This window comes from Hippopotamus amphibius, chromosome 1, assembly GCF_030028045.1.
Source record: "Hippopotamus amphibius kiboko isolate mHipAmp2 chromosome 1, mHipAmp2.hap2, whole genome shotgun sequence".
NCBI lineage: Eukaryota > Metazoa > Chordata > Mammalia > Artiodactyla > Hippopotamidae > Hippopotamus > Hippopotamus amphibius.
This window is the reverse complement of record NC_080186.1, coordinates 45232658-45250473: the sequence shown is the minus strand read 5'-3', so window position 1 is coordinate 45250473 and position 17816 is coordinate 45232658. Positions and strand designations below refer to the sequence as shown.

At 41.8% G+C, this 17816-nt stretch overlaps 2 protein-coding genes across 11 annotated transcripts in view; one reads left to right on the top strand and one right to left on the bottom strand.

Moving 5' to 3' along the window:
• The window catches only part of TCEANC2 (transcription elongation factor A N-terminal and central domain containing 2), a 40866-nt gene extending 23143 nt beyond the window's left edge, over window positions 1–17723 (bottom strand). The window contains exons 1-3 of one of the 6 annotated variants that reach the window (XM_057711661.1): window positions 17629–17723; window positions 16068–16211; window positions 2941–3082 (exon numbers count right to left, since the gene is read on the bottom strand). In XM_057711661.1, the coding sequence (XP_057567644.1) occupies window positions 2941–3082; window positions 16068–16169 (244 nt within the window). In that variant the 5' untranslated portion in view covers window positions 16170–16211; window positions 17629–17723. Of the gene's footprint in view, window positions 1–2940; window positions 3083–16067; window positions 16212–16804; window positions 16992–17080; window positions 17327–17628 lie in introns of those variants that run through there. The other 5 variants (XM_057711686.1, XM_057711651.1, XM_057711669.1 and 2 more) reach the window with 5 other exon arrangements.
• TMEM59 (transmembrane protein 59) overlaps window positions 17240–17816 on the top strand; it is a 27877-nt gene continuing 27300 nt past the window's right edge. For 4 of the 5 annotated variants that reach the window (XM_057711629.1, XM_057711610.1, XM_057711601.1 and 1 more), the window contains exon 1: window positions 17240–17564. In XM_057711629.1, the coding sequence (XP_057567612.1) occupies window positions 17376–17564 (189 nt within the window). In that variant the 5' untranslated portion in view covers window positions 17240–17375. The remainder of the gene's footprint in view (window positions 17565–17816) is intronic. The other variant, XM_057711619.1, reaches the window with a different exon arrangement.

Sequence of the window (17816 nt, the reverse complement as noted above, 5' to 3'; positions counted from 1 at the left end):
AGAAAACTTGTAAAAATAAAAAAATAGTTTCTGAAAGAAAGAACTCAAAGAATGGGTGAAATAGCAAATTAGAATCAACTGAAAAGAGAATTAGTGACTTGGAAGATATACACCTAAAGAAATTGCCCAAAATTTTTTGAGAGACAAGGAGACATATGAGCTAAGGGGCATGGAATATAAAAGGTCTAACATATTTCTAACTGTAGAATCCCAGGATGAAGAAATAGAATGAAAGAGAGGTGTTTTTGAAGAGATAATAGCTGTAAAACTTTTACAAATGAACATAAATCTGCAGTTCCTTGAAGCAGAATATACCTAGGTTAAATTTAAAAAAAAATACATGCTGTGATAGCCAGTCTACAAGACAGCCCCCAATGATCCTTGCCTCTTGGTATTCATAACCCATGTGTAGTTGTCTCCCAATTGTACCCAGATTGGTCTGTGTGATCCACAGAATATAACAGAAGTAATGGTATGTCACTTTCAAGTTTAGATAATAAAAGACGCTATGATTTCCATCTTGGTTATTCTCTCTTGGATCACTTATTCTGGGGAAAGTCAGCTGCCATGTCATGAGCAGCCCTATGGAGAGGCCCAGGTGATGAGAAACTGAGGCCTCCTACCAGCAATCCCATAAGTGAGCCATTAGGAGCAAATCTCCAAGCCCTGGTCAAGCTTTCAGATGACTACAGACCCAGCCAACAGCTTGACTATAACCTCGTAAGAGACCGTGAGCCAGAAGCACCCAGATAAGCACCAGATTCCTGACCCTCAGAAAACCTGTGTGAGATAACAAATACTTAAGCTGCTAAACTTGGTGGTATTTTTTACACAGGGATGGGTAACTAATACACATGCTAAGACCAAACAATTTTGAATGGCTTACAAAGAGTCTTCTCCATCTGGTCCAGACTCTCTACAGCTTATTGCAGTTCAACTACACCAAACGTCTTTTAGTTTCTGCAATGCACCGTGCTCTCTCCCACCTCCAGCCCTCTGTACAGCTCACATGATATACCCCTGCTTGACACATTCTTTAACATCTTCTCTACTACCAACACATATACTCCTTGGGCTAACTTCTTCTCATCATCAGAGCACTCATCGCATTGTATGATAAAGTCTTGCTAAATTGTCTGTCCTTCTATTAGACTGCAGGCTCCAAAAAGGTGGGGACAATATCTGTCTCCTTCATCATTATGCCAGCACAGTTCCTAGCACGAAGAAGGTACTCAGTAAATATTTGTCCCTTACAGCCCACAGGATAGGGACAGGCAGAAGGCGAAAGGTGGGAGAATGTAAACATTCTCAGGCAATGATCCAAATGAATCTTCAGCTAGCAACTGACACAACTACAAAGGAACCAAGGAACCCTTATACTCCACACAAGCTCAGGTTTAGGCAAGGCTGGGGATAGGGTCAAGACTCAAAAGCTGGGTGGTTGCCAGCTCCTCTTAAGTCATACCCCCTTGTTGTGGTTTCATTATGATCCCTGAATTGAATCTCTGAACATCAGACACACCCGTTCTTGAAAGCATACTCATAATTACAGTCAAAGGACAAACAGAAATGATTTTTTAAAAACTGTCATCTGTTCTGTATTTGTAGGACAATTCCAACCTATTACATTGATATTTATGATCTAGTTATAAGTGGTATTTGTGGTGTGCCTAAATATGAACATATACATACAGATATGTACATGTACATATGTCATAAAATATTAACCACTAGTACCCTCTACTGGTGGAAATACCTTATCTGCTCATATGAATGGTCTTACTGCCCTCTAGTGACCACAACCTATAAAGAGAAAATCCAGCAGCAGATGGGAGACTCTCCTTGGCTATAATGATAGGGTTTTATGTTCTTTAAGCATCTAATTTTCTCAGATTCTGGTTTATATTACAGGGGTGCAACCCTCAAGACTCTTGGGGGAACCTCTGGGGAATTTCACTCAGCTCTCGCCAGCTGTTAGCACCAGTCTGAAGCTGCTCTCTCTCCTGCTTCTCATGAACAGGAGGTCAAGGGGAGGCAGAGAAGGCAATGGCTGCACTGGTGAGGGCAAGAACAGCAGCTGTGAATGACTACCCTGGACTCCCTGGGGATCTGGGAGCAGCTTGAGGAACACATGCTGGCCCTCCCTCGCATATTATTCACAGTTGTGTACTGTACTAAAATGGTAATTCAGTGTAGCTCCTGACTTACCTCTCAAAATATCTCCAATGCTGTAATAAATGACGTGGGAGCAAACGCTGCTATTATTTTGTTTTTACAAACAATGCTTTGGAAGTTATTTCTACTCAAGATAGAAAAGCCAACATTCAAGTGAAATGTCACCTCTTCTATGGAGCTTTTTCTGAATTCCCCAGATGTAAGACTGCTCTGTCCTCTGTGCCAGCATATACCTTGTACAGATCAGAATGGTACTGTGGACACTATTTATATGTTTTTATTTTTAACCTATACTATTTTACTATTTCCATTTGTCTACCTGATTGTTTCTCCACCAAACCCTAAATTCCTTGAGGTCACAAATCATTTCTTCATTTCTGCACACCCCACATCAGGCACACTCAAAATGTTATCCACAGACCATGCCAGTTACCAGTTCATGCAGTACGTACAGAAACTGAAGTAAGCATTTAAAACTTTTATAGCAGTTTGACAAAGTCCTCCTATGTCTGTTGAATCTAATTTTTTTTAAGTATATGTACAAAAGCTTGCATTTTGTATATTTTAATTTCAATTTTCTGGTAATTTTTATTATATTATAAAAGTATCAATTTGCAACCAATGGAGAATTTTTTAAACAATGGTCTCTCACCACAGATAGTTTGAGAAGCACTGATATGATAGATAACTTAATGTTTGTGGGAGGGAGGAAAGGAGAAAGGAGACAAAATATAAGCATTTGTCATAAATTTGGAAGGAACATACCTATCCTTGTTGATTTTAACACTTCCTTGGAGGGTATTTTCTTCTTTAATTCTCGTAAAGCTTCAACTAGATTCTCTTTGGTTTGATCAGGAAGCTCCAACATAGTTTTCCATCTTTTTATGTCTTCTATAACCACAACTCTCTGGGAAAAAGAAAAGTCATTTGGAAAATGGAACATTTTCATTAGAAAGACATCTGCCTTCACCTGAGCTAATGGGGCTCCTATTGACATATGCATTATTGATTATGACCTGAACCAAAGCACAGTATGTGTGATGGCCCCAAATGATGGGTAATTGCTTAAAAGCAGCTCCTGCTTACTGCAAATCAGGAAGCGAGTTACATCTATTAGGAAAAGTGCAAGTTTTAATCTTACCATGTCAGACACCACTGGGCACTTAGCACTGAGAGGCAATAAGGAGGGGAAGAAAAGAAAAATGATGCTGAGGTGAATCAACCCTATAGCTCACTTAAGTATCTTAATTCATAGGCAAGGACAGAGAGCAGAGAAGTCATAAAGACATATTTATTTCAACAATAAAAAGCACACTTCAACAGCTCCCTACTTTCTGGATGGTAAAACTCAAACCCTCTCTTGTTTGAAGAATTTTTTAAAACTTCAAACACATAAAAAGGTAGAGTAACTCACTATTTATAATGAAAAAAGGTTAATATTTTGCCATTTCATATAAAATAATGAAACATCGTGAAGTTCAAGTCTCCTTACACCCTTCACCCTTCATTCCCTTCCTTCTGTTTCTAGAAGAAACTACCATCTTAAAGTTGACATGAATCTTTCCATTAAGTGTAAAATATTAACAGTTAAGCAATCTGGGTGAAAGGGATGAGAAAAGTCTTTGTACTATGTTGAAACTTTTCTGTAGTTTTGAAATTATTTCAACTAAGAATTTTTTTTTAAAGTAAAATAGGAAACAAAAAATAAAGTTGCTTTTATAATTACAAAAAAAATTTTTTTTCTTCTCTTGTATCATTACTACCCTGGAGAGGTGGTCCCAGCTAGGGACAGGTAAGGGGCACAGGGGCTTCTGGTAAATGTTCTGTTTCTTGATCTGGATACTGGAGATACAGGTGTGTTCTCTCTGTGAAAATCTGTTCAGATGTATGTAATCTGTCTACTTTTCTACATGCATGTGATAGTTCAGTAAAAAGCAGCCCAAAAAAGTCTTAGCTCCCTTCCTGGCCGGGGTCTAGCCTAGCTGCTTGTCGTGGGAGAAGGGGATGTCTGGGGACTTTTCTATTTCTCCACCTTTGCTTCTCCTCTTCCCCCATCTGCTTGTTTGCTTTGGTCTTCGGCCCTTTCAGGTTCGAAACTGGGAAAAGGAGGAGCAGCAAGGGAAAGGAAAAGCCATATTTCGGTTGTAATGCTATGTTCATCAGGTTTCAGTGCTCTCTAGACTTGGCAGATATTCAAAAGCTGACTCTCTTTCTTGAGCTGTTCTTGTGGTTCCATGGAGAGCTCCCATGTTTGAGATCTCATCTGCAGTTCCCACAACACTGGCAAGGCCTCTCCCAGCCAGCCGCTTACAGGCCCACCCTAAGTCTCCAATTTCTGGCAATCTGCTTCACACACTCTCTCTGTAGGGACCCCACTGCCCTTCCAAGGATCCTTGTGAACCGAACCCCTTTAATTCAACTCCAGGCCAGTCAGCATTTTCTCCCCTATGCCCACATCTTTGCCCTGAAAAACTCTGAGCATAACAACCTTCCCAATGCAGCCACTTCTCCTTCCTGTGGCATCAGTTGCCACCCTCTGTTTTTAGACTTTCCCAGGCACAGGTCTGGTCTCTGTGTCCACCAACTCCAGGAACTGAGGTTAAATTCTCCAAGTGAAAATACCACAGCCCTTCCACTTTATTCAAAGGAATTCTCTCTCCTCTCTTTCTTTACCTTAAACTTTCTTTATTGCCTAAGGTACGTGATGGGTTCAGGATTCCAAAACTGGTCATTTTCTGCCTTCAAAAATGCTACATAGATGGTCTAGAATAACATTTTTGAACACCATTTTATAGCTATTGCTTTGTTCTCAGCCTTTAGGAGCCCTAGCCAAAATTGAAACAGAGTCCTCTTTTATGATCTGTTATGATATAAAATAGTATTAGTTTTAAATGGTATGAAAAATAAATAAATGAAGCCAGGTAAGGGATAGTTTCAATAGGAAGAAGGTGTAAATATCATATTCTGCAACTTGCTTTTTTCACTCAATATAGTTCCTTGATTTATCCATACTGATACGTATAAACCTGATACATTTTAATAGTACTGAATATTATTCCATTATTTTTATATACAATGTCTCAGAATTTTAAAATCTATTCCCGTAATGGATATTTAGGGACTTTTCCCCCCTCATATTTTTCCTGTTATAAACATTGCTTCAATGAATTCCTGCCTATTATATATTCATATGTCTTCCATCCTCTACTTTCAACTTTTCTGGGTCATTATGCTTTAATAGCCTATGGCTGCTTTATTTTGTTCCTCCTCCCCTATCCAATCCAAGAATTTCTATCTTTTAATAGGCATGCTTAATCCATTTGCATGTATTAAGATTACTGATATACTGGACATACTCTCTCTTTGCTTTTTTTCCTCCTTGCTTATCTTTTTTTAAAATTAATTAATTAATTAATTTATTTATTTAATTGGCTGTGTTGGGTCTTTGTTGCTGCACAGAGGCTTTCTCTAGTTGCGGCAAGTGGGGGCTACTCTTCATTGTGGTGTGCAGGCTTCTCATTGCGGTGGCCTCTCTTGTTGCAGAGCATGGGCTCTAGGCACATGGACTTCAGTGGTTGCAGCACATGGGCTCAGTAGTTGTGGCTCACGGGCTCTAAAGCACATGCTCAATAGTTGTGGTGCACAGGCTTAGTTGCTCCGCGGCATGTGGTATCTTCCTGGGGCAGGGATCAAACGCGTGTCCCCTGCATTGGCAGATGGATTCTTACCCACTGCGCCACCTAGGAAGTCCCCCTCCTTGCTTATCTTTTATTTAACAGCCTGAGCTTTCTTTAATCTTGTTTTTTCTATTATGGTTTAGAAGTTATACATTCTATTTCTATCATTTTAGTGTTTGCCCCTACAATTTTTAAGATATTCAATGAAATCTATACCAGTATCTACCTCACAAGTCTCTACCTATTAGAAATATACATGGTCTCTTTGCCTGTCCTTCAAGTCTCTTAACTTTTCTGTCATATTTCTATTTCTCTGAGATGCATTCTAAGCAATTTACTCAGATTTAGCATTCAATTCAGCATTTCTCTCCATAGCTGTGACTTATCTACTTTTAACCTGTTCAATGTTGTTTGTCAACAAATATGCTTTTTCATTAGACAAATTTTGTTGGTTTTTTTTTCTAAATCTGCCCGTTTTCTCTTCATACTAGTCTATTCTTATCATTTCTATTTCTTTTTTTATCCCGTGAACATTTTAAACATATTTAAGGTCTCTTTCACACTGTTATCTCTGCTTCTTGGAGTAGAAATTCTATTATTTACATCTGCCTCCTCATTCTCCCTACTGGTAATTTATTCTATTGTAGAGTTTCATAATTTTTGACCATGAATTCATCTTTAATGGAGACTGTTTTCCATGGGAGTCCTGTGTACTCTACGTTGTAAAGTGTCTTAACAGGGAAATCTCACATTTGCCTTTGCCAAGGCCTTTGGATTTCCCTGATCCTGGGCCAGTTTTTATGTTAATTTTTCAGTTTTGCGGATAGTATGAAGTTAAAAATATATACACACACATAGTAATAAGTGTGAGGTTCTAATTTATTATGGTCAACTCTTTTTGAACCCAAACCCTAAGATGATACAATCTTCATGCTGATTCCTTGGACTGGTGGATAGAATTTTTCTAGTTCATTTTTCAAAAACATGGTAGCCCTATGTTGACGCCCAGCTTCATGTGGCCTGAGGCCTTATCTGCTGTCCCCATATTAGCCCTAAAACCCCAGCCCCTAAGCACTGTATCTGGTTTCCACAGAACTATATACAAACATACCTTGTTTTATTGCACTTCACTTTATTGCACTTTGCAGATACTGCATTTTTTTTTTAAACAAATTGAAGGTTTGTGGCAACCCTGCATCGAGCAAGTCTACAGATGCTATTTTTCCAACAGCATTTGCTCACTTCATGTCTCTGTGTCACATTTTGGTAATTCCTGCAACATTTCAAACTTTTTCCATTATTATTATATTTGTTATGATCTGTGATCAGGGCCCTTTGATGTTACTATTGTAATTTAGTTGTTTTGGGATGCCACAAACAATGCTCATATAAGACAGCAAACTTAACTGATAAATACTCTGACTGCTTCAGCAACTGGTTATTTCTCCATCTCTCTCCATCTCTTTGGGCCTCCCTATTCCCCAAGACACAACAATATTGAAGTTAGGTCAATTAATAGCCCTACAAGGGCCTCTAAGCATTCAAGTGAAAGAAAAAGTAGTATGGCTCTCACTTTAAATCAAAAGCTAGAAATGGGGACTTTTTCATGGGTTCAATCCCTGGCTCGGGAAGACCCCACATGCCGCGGAGCCACTAAGCCCGCAAGCCACAACTACTAAAGCCTGCACACTGCAACGAAGTGCTGCCCCCACTCACCACAACTAGAGGAAGCTTGAATGAAGCAAAGAAGACCCAAGGCAGCCAATAAATAAATAAATTAATTAATTAATTTTAAAAAAGCTAGAAATGATTAGGTTTACTGAGGAAAGCATGTGGAAAGCTGAGACAAGCCGAAAGGTAGGTGTCTTGCATCAAATAGTTAAAGTCATAAATGCAAAGGAAAAGTTCCTGAAGGAAATTAAAAGTGCTACTCCAGTGAACACATAAATGATAAGAAAGCAAAACAGCCTTATTGCTGATAAGAGAATGTTTAGTGGTCTGCATAGATCAAATTAACTACAACATTCCCTTAAGCCAAAGCCTAATCTAGAGCAAGGCCCTAACTCTCTTCAATTCTGTGAAGGCTGAGAGAGGTGAGGAAACTGCACAAGAAACGTTTGAAGCTAGCAGAGGTTGGTTCATGAGGTTTAGGGGAAGAAGCCGTCTCCATAACACACAAGTGCAAGCTGAAGCAGCGAGCGCTGAAGTAAAAGCTGTAGCAAGTAATCCAGAAGATGTAGCTAAGATAATTAATGAAGGTGGCTACACTAAACATCAGATTTTCAACGTAGATAAAACAGCCTCATCTTGGAAGAAGATGACACCTAGGACTTGCATAGCTAGAGAGAAGTCAATGCCTGGCTTCAAAGCTTCAAAGGACTGGCTGACTCTCTTGTCAGGGGCTAATGCAGCTGGTGACTTGAAGTAGAAGCTAATGCTCATTTGACATTTTAAAAATCCTAGGGCCCTTAATAATTACGCGAGGGACTTTCCTGGTGGCATAGTGGTTAAGAACCCGCCTGCCAATGCAGGGGACACGTGTTTGAGTCCTGGTCTGGGCTACAGAGCTACTAAGCCCGTGGGCCACAACTACTGAGCCTGCGCTCTAGAGCCTGTGAGCCACGACTACTGAGCCCACGTGCCACAACTACTGAAGCCCGAGCACACAGAGCCCATGCTCCACAACAAGAGAAGCCACTGCAATGAGAAGCCCGCGCACTGCAACAAAGAGCAGCCCCTGCTCCCACAACTAGAGAAAGCCCCTGCAGAGCAACAAAGACCCAACACAGCCAAAAATAAATAAAAATAAATAAATAAATCTTAAAAACAATAATAATAATTATGCAAAAAGCTACTCTGCCTGGGCTCTATAAATGGAACAACAAAGCCTGGATGACAGCACATTTGTTTACAACATGGTTTACCGAATATTTTAAGCCCACTGTCGAGAGCTTTAACTCAGGAAAAAAGATCCCTTTCAAAATATCATTGCTCGTTGACAATACACCTGGTCACTCAAGAGCTCTGATGGAGATGTACAATGAGATTAATGTTGTTTTCATGCCTGCTAACACAACATCCATTCTGCTCCAAAGGACTAATTTTGACTCTCAAGTCCTAGAAATACATTAGAAATACATTTCATAAGGCTATAGATGCCATAGATGGTGATTCCTCTGAGGGCAAAGTAAACTGAAAAATCTTCTGGAGAGAATTCACCATTCTAGATGCAATTAAAAACATTCATGATTCACGAGAAGTCAAAATATCAACATTAACTGGAGTTTGGAAGAAGCTGATTCCACACCCCATGGATGACCTTGAGGGGTTCTAGACTTCAGCGGAGGAGTTAACTGTGGACGTAGTGGAACGTGCAAGAGAACTAGAATCAGAAGTGGAGCCTGAGGCTGAGTGAATCGCTGCAATCTCATTATTAAACTTAACAGATAAGGAGTTACTTACTATGGATGAGCAAAGAAAGGGGTTTCTTGAGATGGAATCTACTCCTGGTGAAGATGCTGTGAAGACTGTTGACAGCGAAGGATTTAGAATATTAATTAACTTAGCTGATACAGCAGCAGCAGGGTTTGGTAGGATTGACTTCAATACTGAAAGAAGTTCTACTGTGAGTAAAATGCTATCAATCAGCATTGCACACTACAGAGAAATCATTCATGAAAGGGTCAATTGATGCAGCAAACTTCATTGTCTTATTTTAAGAAATTGCCACAGCCACCCCAACCTTCAGCAAACACCACCCTCAACAGTCAACAGCCATCAACATCGAGGCAAGACCTCCATCAGCAAAAATATTCCAACTTGCTGAAAGCTCAGATGATGGTTAGCATTTTTTAGCAATAAAGTATTTTTTAATTAAGGCATATACTTTTTTTGACATAATCCTATTGTACACTAAACAGATTATAGTATAGCATAAACATAATTTTTATATGCATTGGGAAACCAAAAAATTCACTTTACTGCAGTGGTCTGGAACCAAACCTGCAATATCTTCAACATACGCCTGTAGCTCTGGGTTTGGATTTCCTCTCTCCTTCTGGCACCTAAGGGTTTCCCTTTCTTCTTTTCAAGCTCAGCTCTGTATTGGAGACTTTTTTTTTTTTTTTTTTTTTGGCCGCACTATGCGGCATGTGGGATTTAAGGTCCCCAACCAGGGATCAACCCATGCCCCATGCAGTGGCTGCAGGACTGCCAGGGACGTCCCCGTATTGGAGACTTTTTATTAAGCATTTCTACTTGGCTGGAATGAGGTTGGTGGTTCCACATCAGATCATTCCAGCACATGGAACTGTAGAAGCCTAAGCTCTTTATTACGGCATACAAGGTCTGACATGCCTTGGCTCTTGACATCCTTTTCAGCGTCACCACTGGCTTAACATACATCAAACTTTTTGAAGCTGCCTAAACGAATCACAGTAATTAACATCCTCTGCTTGAGATGCCCTTTCTCTGCCTGAACCACGAACACCTATTTATTTTTAAAGACTCTTCAAGAATCACCTCCCGTACGAAGCTTTGCTTGCTTCTCTCCAACCGCATTTGACCAAACTCCCTTTTGAGTTTGTAATCTGCACAGACTTCAATTACCCCATCTGTACTTTCCGCAAACAGTTATCTACGAGGCTCTCTTCTCCACTAGACTATAAGCAACGTGAGGGCCAGAACAATTTCTTATTTGTCTCTCTATCCCTAGTACACAGCAGGTGTAATTGAACAAAGTTATTTCTACCCTCGAGGACTAAGTACAGTACAGTCTTCAGATCTGAAATATTAGGGCAAAAATAGAAAAATACAGCAGTCAGTTCCAGAGAAGAATTCCATATACACACAAAGAATGTTTCCCTATTTCTGTCCAAATATGGGCCCCAAAACAGATACTGCAAGTTCTTATCTGAATTATTTAGAGGAAAAAGGGACGTGGACATAAAATATCAATGGGGAAGCTACAAGGAGTAGTGGAATGGTTACTGCCAGGAAGAAAAGGTGCTCTGCAAAATACCCTCCAGTCTTACAGCTGTGGATGGCTGGAATATCAGGTCTGGTAAAACCAATCAGGGAAAATGCCTCGCTCAGAAGCAATACCATGGGCACGTCCCCGTGGTGGGGGCAGGGGACAGCGTACTGGCTAGTGAATCCCACACAGGGAGTGGAGATTTGTAGAGCATTCTTAAGTGCAGCACCTAAAATAATTAGCATATTTCAGAATCTTTCAATTTAAAAAAATCTCCTATTGCAACCAACAGAAGAAATCACTTTCCCTTAGGGAGTAAGAAGAGATTAACCAAATTAACCTTGACTATTCAAATGTACACCACATGAGCTCTATTGAGTATCACTTTTATTGAATGTGATAAGGCTATGGCAAAATTACTTGTAATATGCTGATAACAGAAGTACAATGGTCCTAATAGTCCAAGATTTTTATACCTCCTCTGCTGGCATTCAGAAACCTCCACTTATTTTTAGTTCACCCTATAGGGGGCAGACTGTGGAACCAGACTGTCTAGCTCAAATCCCAGCTCTGCCACTGAGAGCTTCATGACTTTGGACAAGCTACTTAATCTCTCTGTGCCTTAGATTCTTCTTCTGTAAAATATAAATGATAAAAGCATCCATTTCACAGAGCTATTGTTAGAACTTAAGCAGTTAATATACGTAAAGCACTTGGCACAAAGCCTGGCCCACAGAAATGGGCTCATTAAATGTAAGTAGTAACCACGATGAACACCATCACCATCACCACTCTCAGCTCCAGTCTTACTACACAGTCTCCTTCCCTCCATACAAGAAAAGAGGGAACTATTTATTAGTTTTTATTACGTGCCAGGCACAATGCTCAGCCCTTTCAATATGCACTTATTTATTTAGCCCTCATAACAACCCTGCAGGTTAGATACTATTTCTGATGTTACTGATGAGGAAATTGAAGTTTGAACATTCAGCAGATTCTTGGCATTAAAACATGATGGTGGTGTGTAGGGATAGTCACTTGGCAGAATATGGACCTAGCTAACTCTCTAGAATTCACGTTTAACTCAACTTGTTTTTAATTCGCCATTGTGTACACAGGAAAGTGAGCATGTGAGCATGGATAAAGGAAAGAGAACAGCAGGCACCACTTAATGAATTGGTTATATGTCGCTACTTCCCTCTTCCGAGCCAAATCTTTCCATCTCTTTAAGGTGCTCTGATCCCCGCAAAAAATGTTAAGCTCTCTCCTCTCTTAACTCTTAACGTTTATTGTCTAAACAACAATTCTGTAATGGAGCACATATGATTCTGTATCATTACTTATTAATTTTTTATGATAGGACACCCTAATAGGAAGTCCCATAAAGGCTCATATTTTAATCTTAAGTTTTTCTTATGTACCCTAGAGTACCTAGCATAGTACTGAGCATAAAGTTGTTTCACAATAACATTTGCGGAGTAGCTTACTACCCAGACCCAGCAAGGGCATCACCAAATAGTAATGATTACCATTTATTCAATAAATTTTTATGTACATTGTAGCAGGCACCATGTTAGGTCTTAAAGCAGAATCAGATTGTAGTAAGATACTGCAGTCCCAGTCCTAACAGTCTGTAATAGATTGGAGAAACTACTGGTAATCAGATAATACAATATAGTAAGGTAAGTGCTACAACAGATATTTGAACCAAGTGCTAAAAGAATAACGAAGAGAGAAAGATTAATTCCCCACAAAGGACCCAGAAAGCATTTCATCACTCACTAATTTAACAAATATTTATTGACCACTTAATATGCTCCAAGCACTGTGATAGCTCCAAGGGTAGAGAGGTAAATGAAATGTCCAAGGTCCCTGTACTCATGAAACTTACAATCTAAGATCCACTTGAGTCAGCTGACAAATGAGTAGGAACTCACTCTGTAAAAGATGCAGGAAAGGGGACCTGCATCAAGTCAAAGCCCTGGAGACATGAAAGAGAAGAGCTTAGATAGAGAAGAGCAAGAAATGTGGTGTGGTGGAATGCATTCCTGTGAAAGGGGAGCTATAAGAGATGAGATGAGATGGCACCTCAGACAGAACAGAACAGAAAGGGTCTCATATGCCATGCCAAGGCTTTTAGAGTTTAATTCATTTGGTCATTCAGAAAAATGCACCATGGCCTTCTATATGCCAAGCCCCATGCCAGCTATTGGGGCCACAAAACCAATAAGACACTGTCTTTTAAGAAGGTGAGAGTGTAGTGGGACACAGGCATGTTAAGAAACACTTATTATATAGCACAAGTAAATGTGATGACAGAGGCATGGTAAGATACAGGGATGGCTGAGAGAAGGGAGTGATTAGATTGGCTCTGTATCTGGGGGATAGAGGGTAGTTAGGAAAGATCCTATAGTAGGGGAAACTCTTGACTAGCTCATGGGGACAAAGAATTTCACAAAGTAGCTGATAACAGCAAACACTTACATAGTACTTAGTATGTGCCAGGCTCTGTTCCAAGCACTTTACATATATCGACTCACTCAAACTTCATAACTACCTTATAAAACAGGTATTATTATTAATCCCATTTTATAGATGAGGAAAGACACAGAGAGGTTAACTTGTCCAAGGTCATACAGGTAGTTTAAGTGGCAGAGCTGGGATTTTAACACAGATAGTTTGGCTCCAGAGTCTGTGTTCTTAATTATTATACTATATTGCCTCCAAGACAAGAGAAAAAAGCCATTCAAGGCAAACAGGACAGCATAAGCAAAGGTACAGAGGTATGAAAGAACACAACATCTTTGGGAAATTGTGAGTGATTGACACTGGATGGTATGTAAATAGCAGGAGCAGCAGGGTAGGCAGGTACCAGGTCACAGAGGGCCTTGGGTGCCAGTAAAGAAATATCTTTAGGACTTCCTAGGTGGCGCAGTGGTAAAGAATCTGCCTGCCAATGCAGGGGACACGGGTTCGAGCCCTGCCCTGGGAAGATTTCACATGCCATGGAGCAACTAAGCCCGTGCGCCACAACTATTGAGCCTGTGCTCTAGAGCCCGTGAGCCACAACTACTGAGCCCATGTGCCGCAACTACTGAAGCCCACGTGCCAAGGGCCCGTGCTCCACAACAAGAGAAGCCACTACAATGAGGAGCCTGCGCACAATGAAGAGTAGCCCCCACTCGCAGCAACTAGAGAAAGCCCATGCGCAGCAACGAAGACCCAACACAGCCAATTAATTAATTAATTAAAAAAATGTCTTTATCAAAAGGTAATTTGAAACCACTGAAGAATGTGGTTTCCTCTGGCAAGGAGGTGACCTGAGTAGATTTTCTTTCTTTTCTTTTTTTTTTAAAGACTTATTTCTTTGACTTAAATGTGGAGGTTGGAATGACAGGGGATGCCAAGGGCAGGGAGACAAGTTAACAGACCATGGCACTGCTTTAAATTCAATAAGATTTTGAGTGGGAGATGTAAGGGCAAAAAGGATTATAAGGAGACAGAATTGAAAACTGGATATAAGAGAGAAGAATTAAGAATGGTTTTTACGTTTCTAGTCCCAGTTACTTGGTATGTGGATATAAAACAAATACAGAAGAATAAAAAATGGGTTTGGAGGAAAAGCTATTGCATTTAACGCGAATGTTATTCCATACACCTATTATTTTTTCTGATTCCATAATCTTCACATGACTTATTCTCATCATCACACAGAGTCATTCTCCACTGGGACCCATGTGGGGACACCCAGGGCAGAAGGGGCAGGTGAAGGTATATTAGAATCCATGTGTTTGTATGTGAGTGTACATGCAGTTCAATTACTACCATCCTCTTTCTTCCAGACAGTCTGATATCACAGTCCTGCCCACCACCCTCCCTCACTGAGAATCACTACTGTGCACAATTCTCCACGGATACTCTGACAAACAGCTGAAAAACTTGAATGTGTTCCAGGAAGTCACAAAGCTGCAAAACTAGGAGGGATTTTAAAGATCTTCTAGAGCTCAGTAGGACTCAATCAAGGGCCACTTGTAAATATGTGAGGGCATTTTTGGTCATCCCAATGGGGGATGCTACTGGCATTTACTGTCTGAGTGCCAGCGGTATTAAACTTTGTAGAGCTCACAGGACAGTTCCAAATGATGAATTATCTTGCCCCAAAGGACAACAGTATTCCTTTGAAGGAACACTGATATAGGTAAACCCCAATATTTTCTAGATGAGGGCAAAGTGAGATCCCAGAGAAGTAAATGACTTGCTAAAGATCACGCAGCTGCACAGCAGGGCCTAGAACCCAGGGCTTTTGCTTATACTCCCCTTTACTGCTTTCTAATCTAGGTCTGTTAAGCCTGTGGCACATTTAGAAAAGAAGTCCAACTGAGTGTCTAAGCCAAGTACTCAGAAGGCCACCTTGCTATCACAGTCCTTTGTACATTTTCTCTAGCCCCAGATCTCACTCTGACCTTCAGAGATCTAGGCTAGAGATGCAAGTTTGGCAGTCATCAACTTGGGAAGCTTCAAGATGAATAAGATCACCCTGGCCAAATACATAAAATGTGACAAAGCTCTGGGGAGCACAAACACGGGAAAAAGAGGAAGCAATAAAAAGAACCGAAAAAAAAAAAAGTCAGCAATGTAGGAGGAGAGGTTCAAGAAGACAAAGGGAACTACTTACAAGCAGTTTTTTGTTTGTTTTTAGTGAAGTAATAATTGTCTTTAATTGGGTACTTATATTCATTGATTCACTGTTGGTTGTCTAGTCCTTGCCTCTTGCTAACAGAAATCAGACAGTTTGAGGCTGCCAAGGGTCCATTTTAACACTCTCTTTTCTAGTCTCAGCTGTAGCTGTGAAGGCCATATGTGATACAGTTCTGGTCAATAGGAGATGAGGGTATGGTATCATCACCCAGTCTTACTGAGTTTGTACAGGGTACAAAGAATCATACTTGGTACTTTAACATTCAGCTTAATAGACAAGAAAATTTTGCAAAAGAATAACTTAGGAGGTTTACCCTTCCAGCTAGCAAAACATACCACAAAGCCAAAGTAATTATAAGAATGTAATGGAAGTGCAGGAGTTGATAAACAGGGTATGGGGGAAACAAATTTGGAGTGTTCAGGAACACTCTGGGGAGGAAGCACAGAAATATGTAATTCATAGGTCTTCCATAGTAGAACTCCTCCAGACCTCCTTGCTATCACAGCCCTTTGCACATTTTCTCCACTCCCAGATTCCCCCTCACCTTCAGAGATTCAATCGTGGCTTGCTTGTAAATCTTTCCTCCGGGAGCTTTCTTCTGAGGACTATTCTGGATTCTGGGTGTTCGAATGACGAATTTATCCATTGCTAGGGGACTCCAACTACCTTCACGTGGTTACACCGTGTTCTGCTCAAGAAAGAGGGCAGGTTCTAAAAAGTCATCAAAACTGTGATGTGTGTTCCCTAAAGTTGACACAATTGGATTCTACACACTCTGGAAGTATTCCTGAATTATCAGGACTCTTGGTTGGAATTTACAGGAAGACTTCCTCTTGAAAAAGAAACATCTTTCTAAAAGCTGAAAACTGTATACAATGACTGGTCTACTTCCTGAAAGATGCCTAGCTTTCAGAAGTGCACACTGTAGAGGGGCCAGGCATTGAACGTGGTGACTTCTAAAGCCTCTTCTAATTTAGGTTGGGTTGTGGCAGGGTTAGAGTTGCCCCGGGTTCAATGAAGCTCTCTTTAACAACTACCCCACCATAGCCACAACCCCAAGGGTTCCCCTAGTAACCAATAACTAACAACCTCCTCCAGACCTCAGCAGGGTCCTCACAACAACCAGTCATCTCCAGGAACTGCCCCGTGGTCAAAGGACCCTAACCGCGACCGTCCTGCTCTGACCCTAGAGCAAAGGGAAACACCACCTTCCTCTGCCCTCCGCACGCACTCAGGAGCCCAGGAAGGGGAAGCCTAACAACGATGTCATGTGAGACCCACCAGGAAAAGCAGCCCTGCCAGCAGCTGGGCCTTTCCAGAACGCACCCTCTGAGGACCCAAGCCTGGACTTTGGGGGTCAGAACTAAACCAACGCTTCCTTCAAGCGCTGCAGTTTCCCCAACGAGGCTCCGCTCGCCCGCCCGCAGAACTCCGAAGCCCGCCCGGGGTGAGGGTGGGAGTTAACCAAACCGCATTCCCCAGAATACACCGCGAAGGGGCGGGCTCGGGCGCTCCTAGGGCTGCTGTAGTTCTCCGAGACCAACTTTCCCAGACTACCGTGCGCCTCCCGCCTGCGGAGAACTGCATGCCCCAGCATGCCTCGCGGAGGGAAGGCGTCACTTCGCGCTAATACTCGCGATGTTTGGAACCACTTCCTCTCGCCAACCTAAAAGTTCGTAGACCTGGAGGTGGCGCGGGAGGAGGCAGTTTCGGGCGGGTCAGGGCGGAGCTGAGAAACGGCAGAGGCGGAAGCAGCAGGCGGCGGGGCGGGGAAGGTGCTGGTCCCGGAAGGAGGAGGAAACTAGAAAAGAAAACAGCAACAAGCTGAGCTGTTGTGATAGAGGCAAACAAAATGGCGGCGCCGAAGGGGAGCCTCTGGGTCGGGGCCCAAATGGGGCTCCCGCCGCTGCTGCTGCTGACCATGGCCCTGGCCGGAGGCTCAGGGACTGCTTCGGCTGAAGCGTTTGACTCGATCTTGGGTGATACGGCGTCTTGTCATCGGGCCTGTCAGCTGACCTACCCCTTGCACACCTACCCCAAGGTAGGGCCCGTCCGAACCGGGCTGCAACCCTTCCCTGGCCGCCCATCTCTCCGCTCTCCCGCACCTGTGTCGGCTCTGGGAGCCTGGCCGTTGAATCCACCCTTCAACCGCTGTCTCCCATCTGTGGGCTTCCGTTTTCTTCCCTAAGCCTACCCCCACCCCGCTCCAGCTGTAATTACCGGAAGTTTGTGCCGCACCTGTCCTCTAATAGGCTGGGGACACAAAAATAAGCAAGACATGACCCCTTTCCTC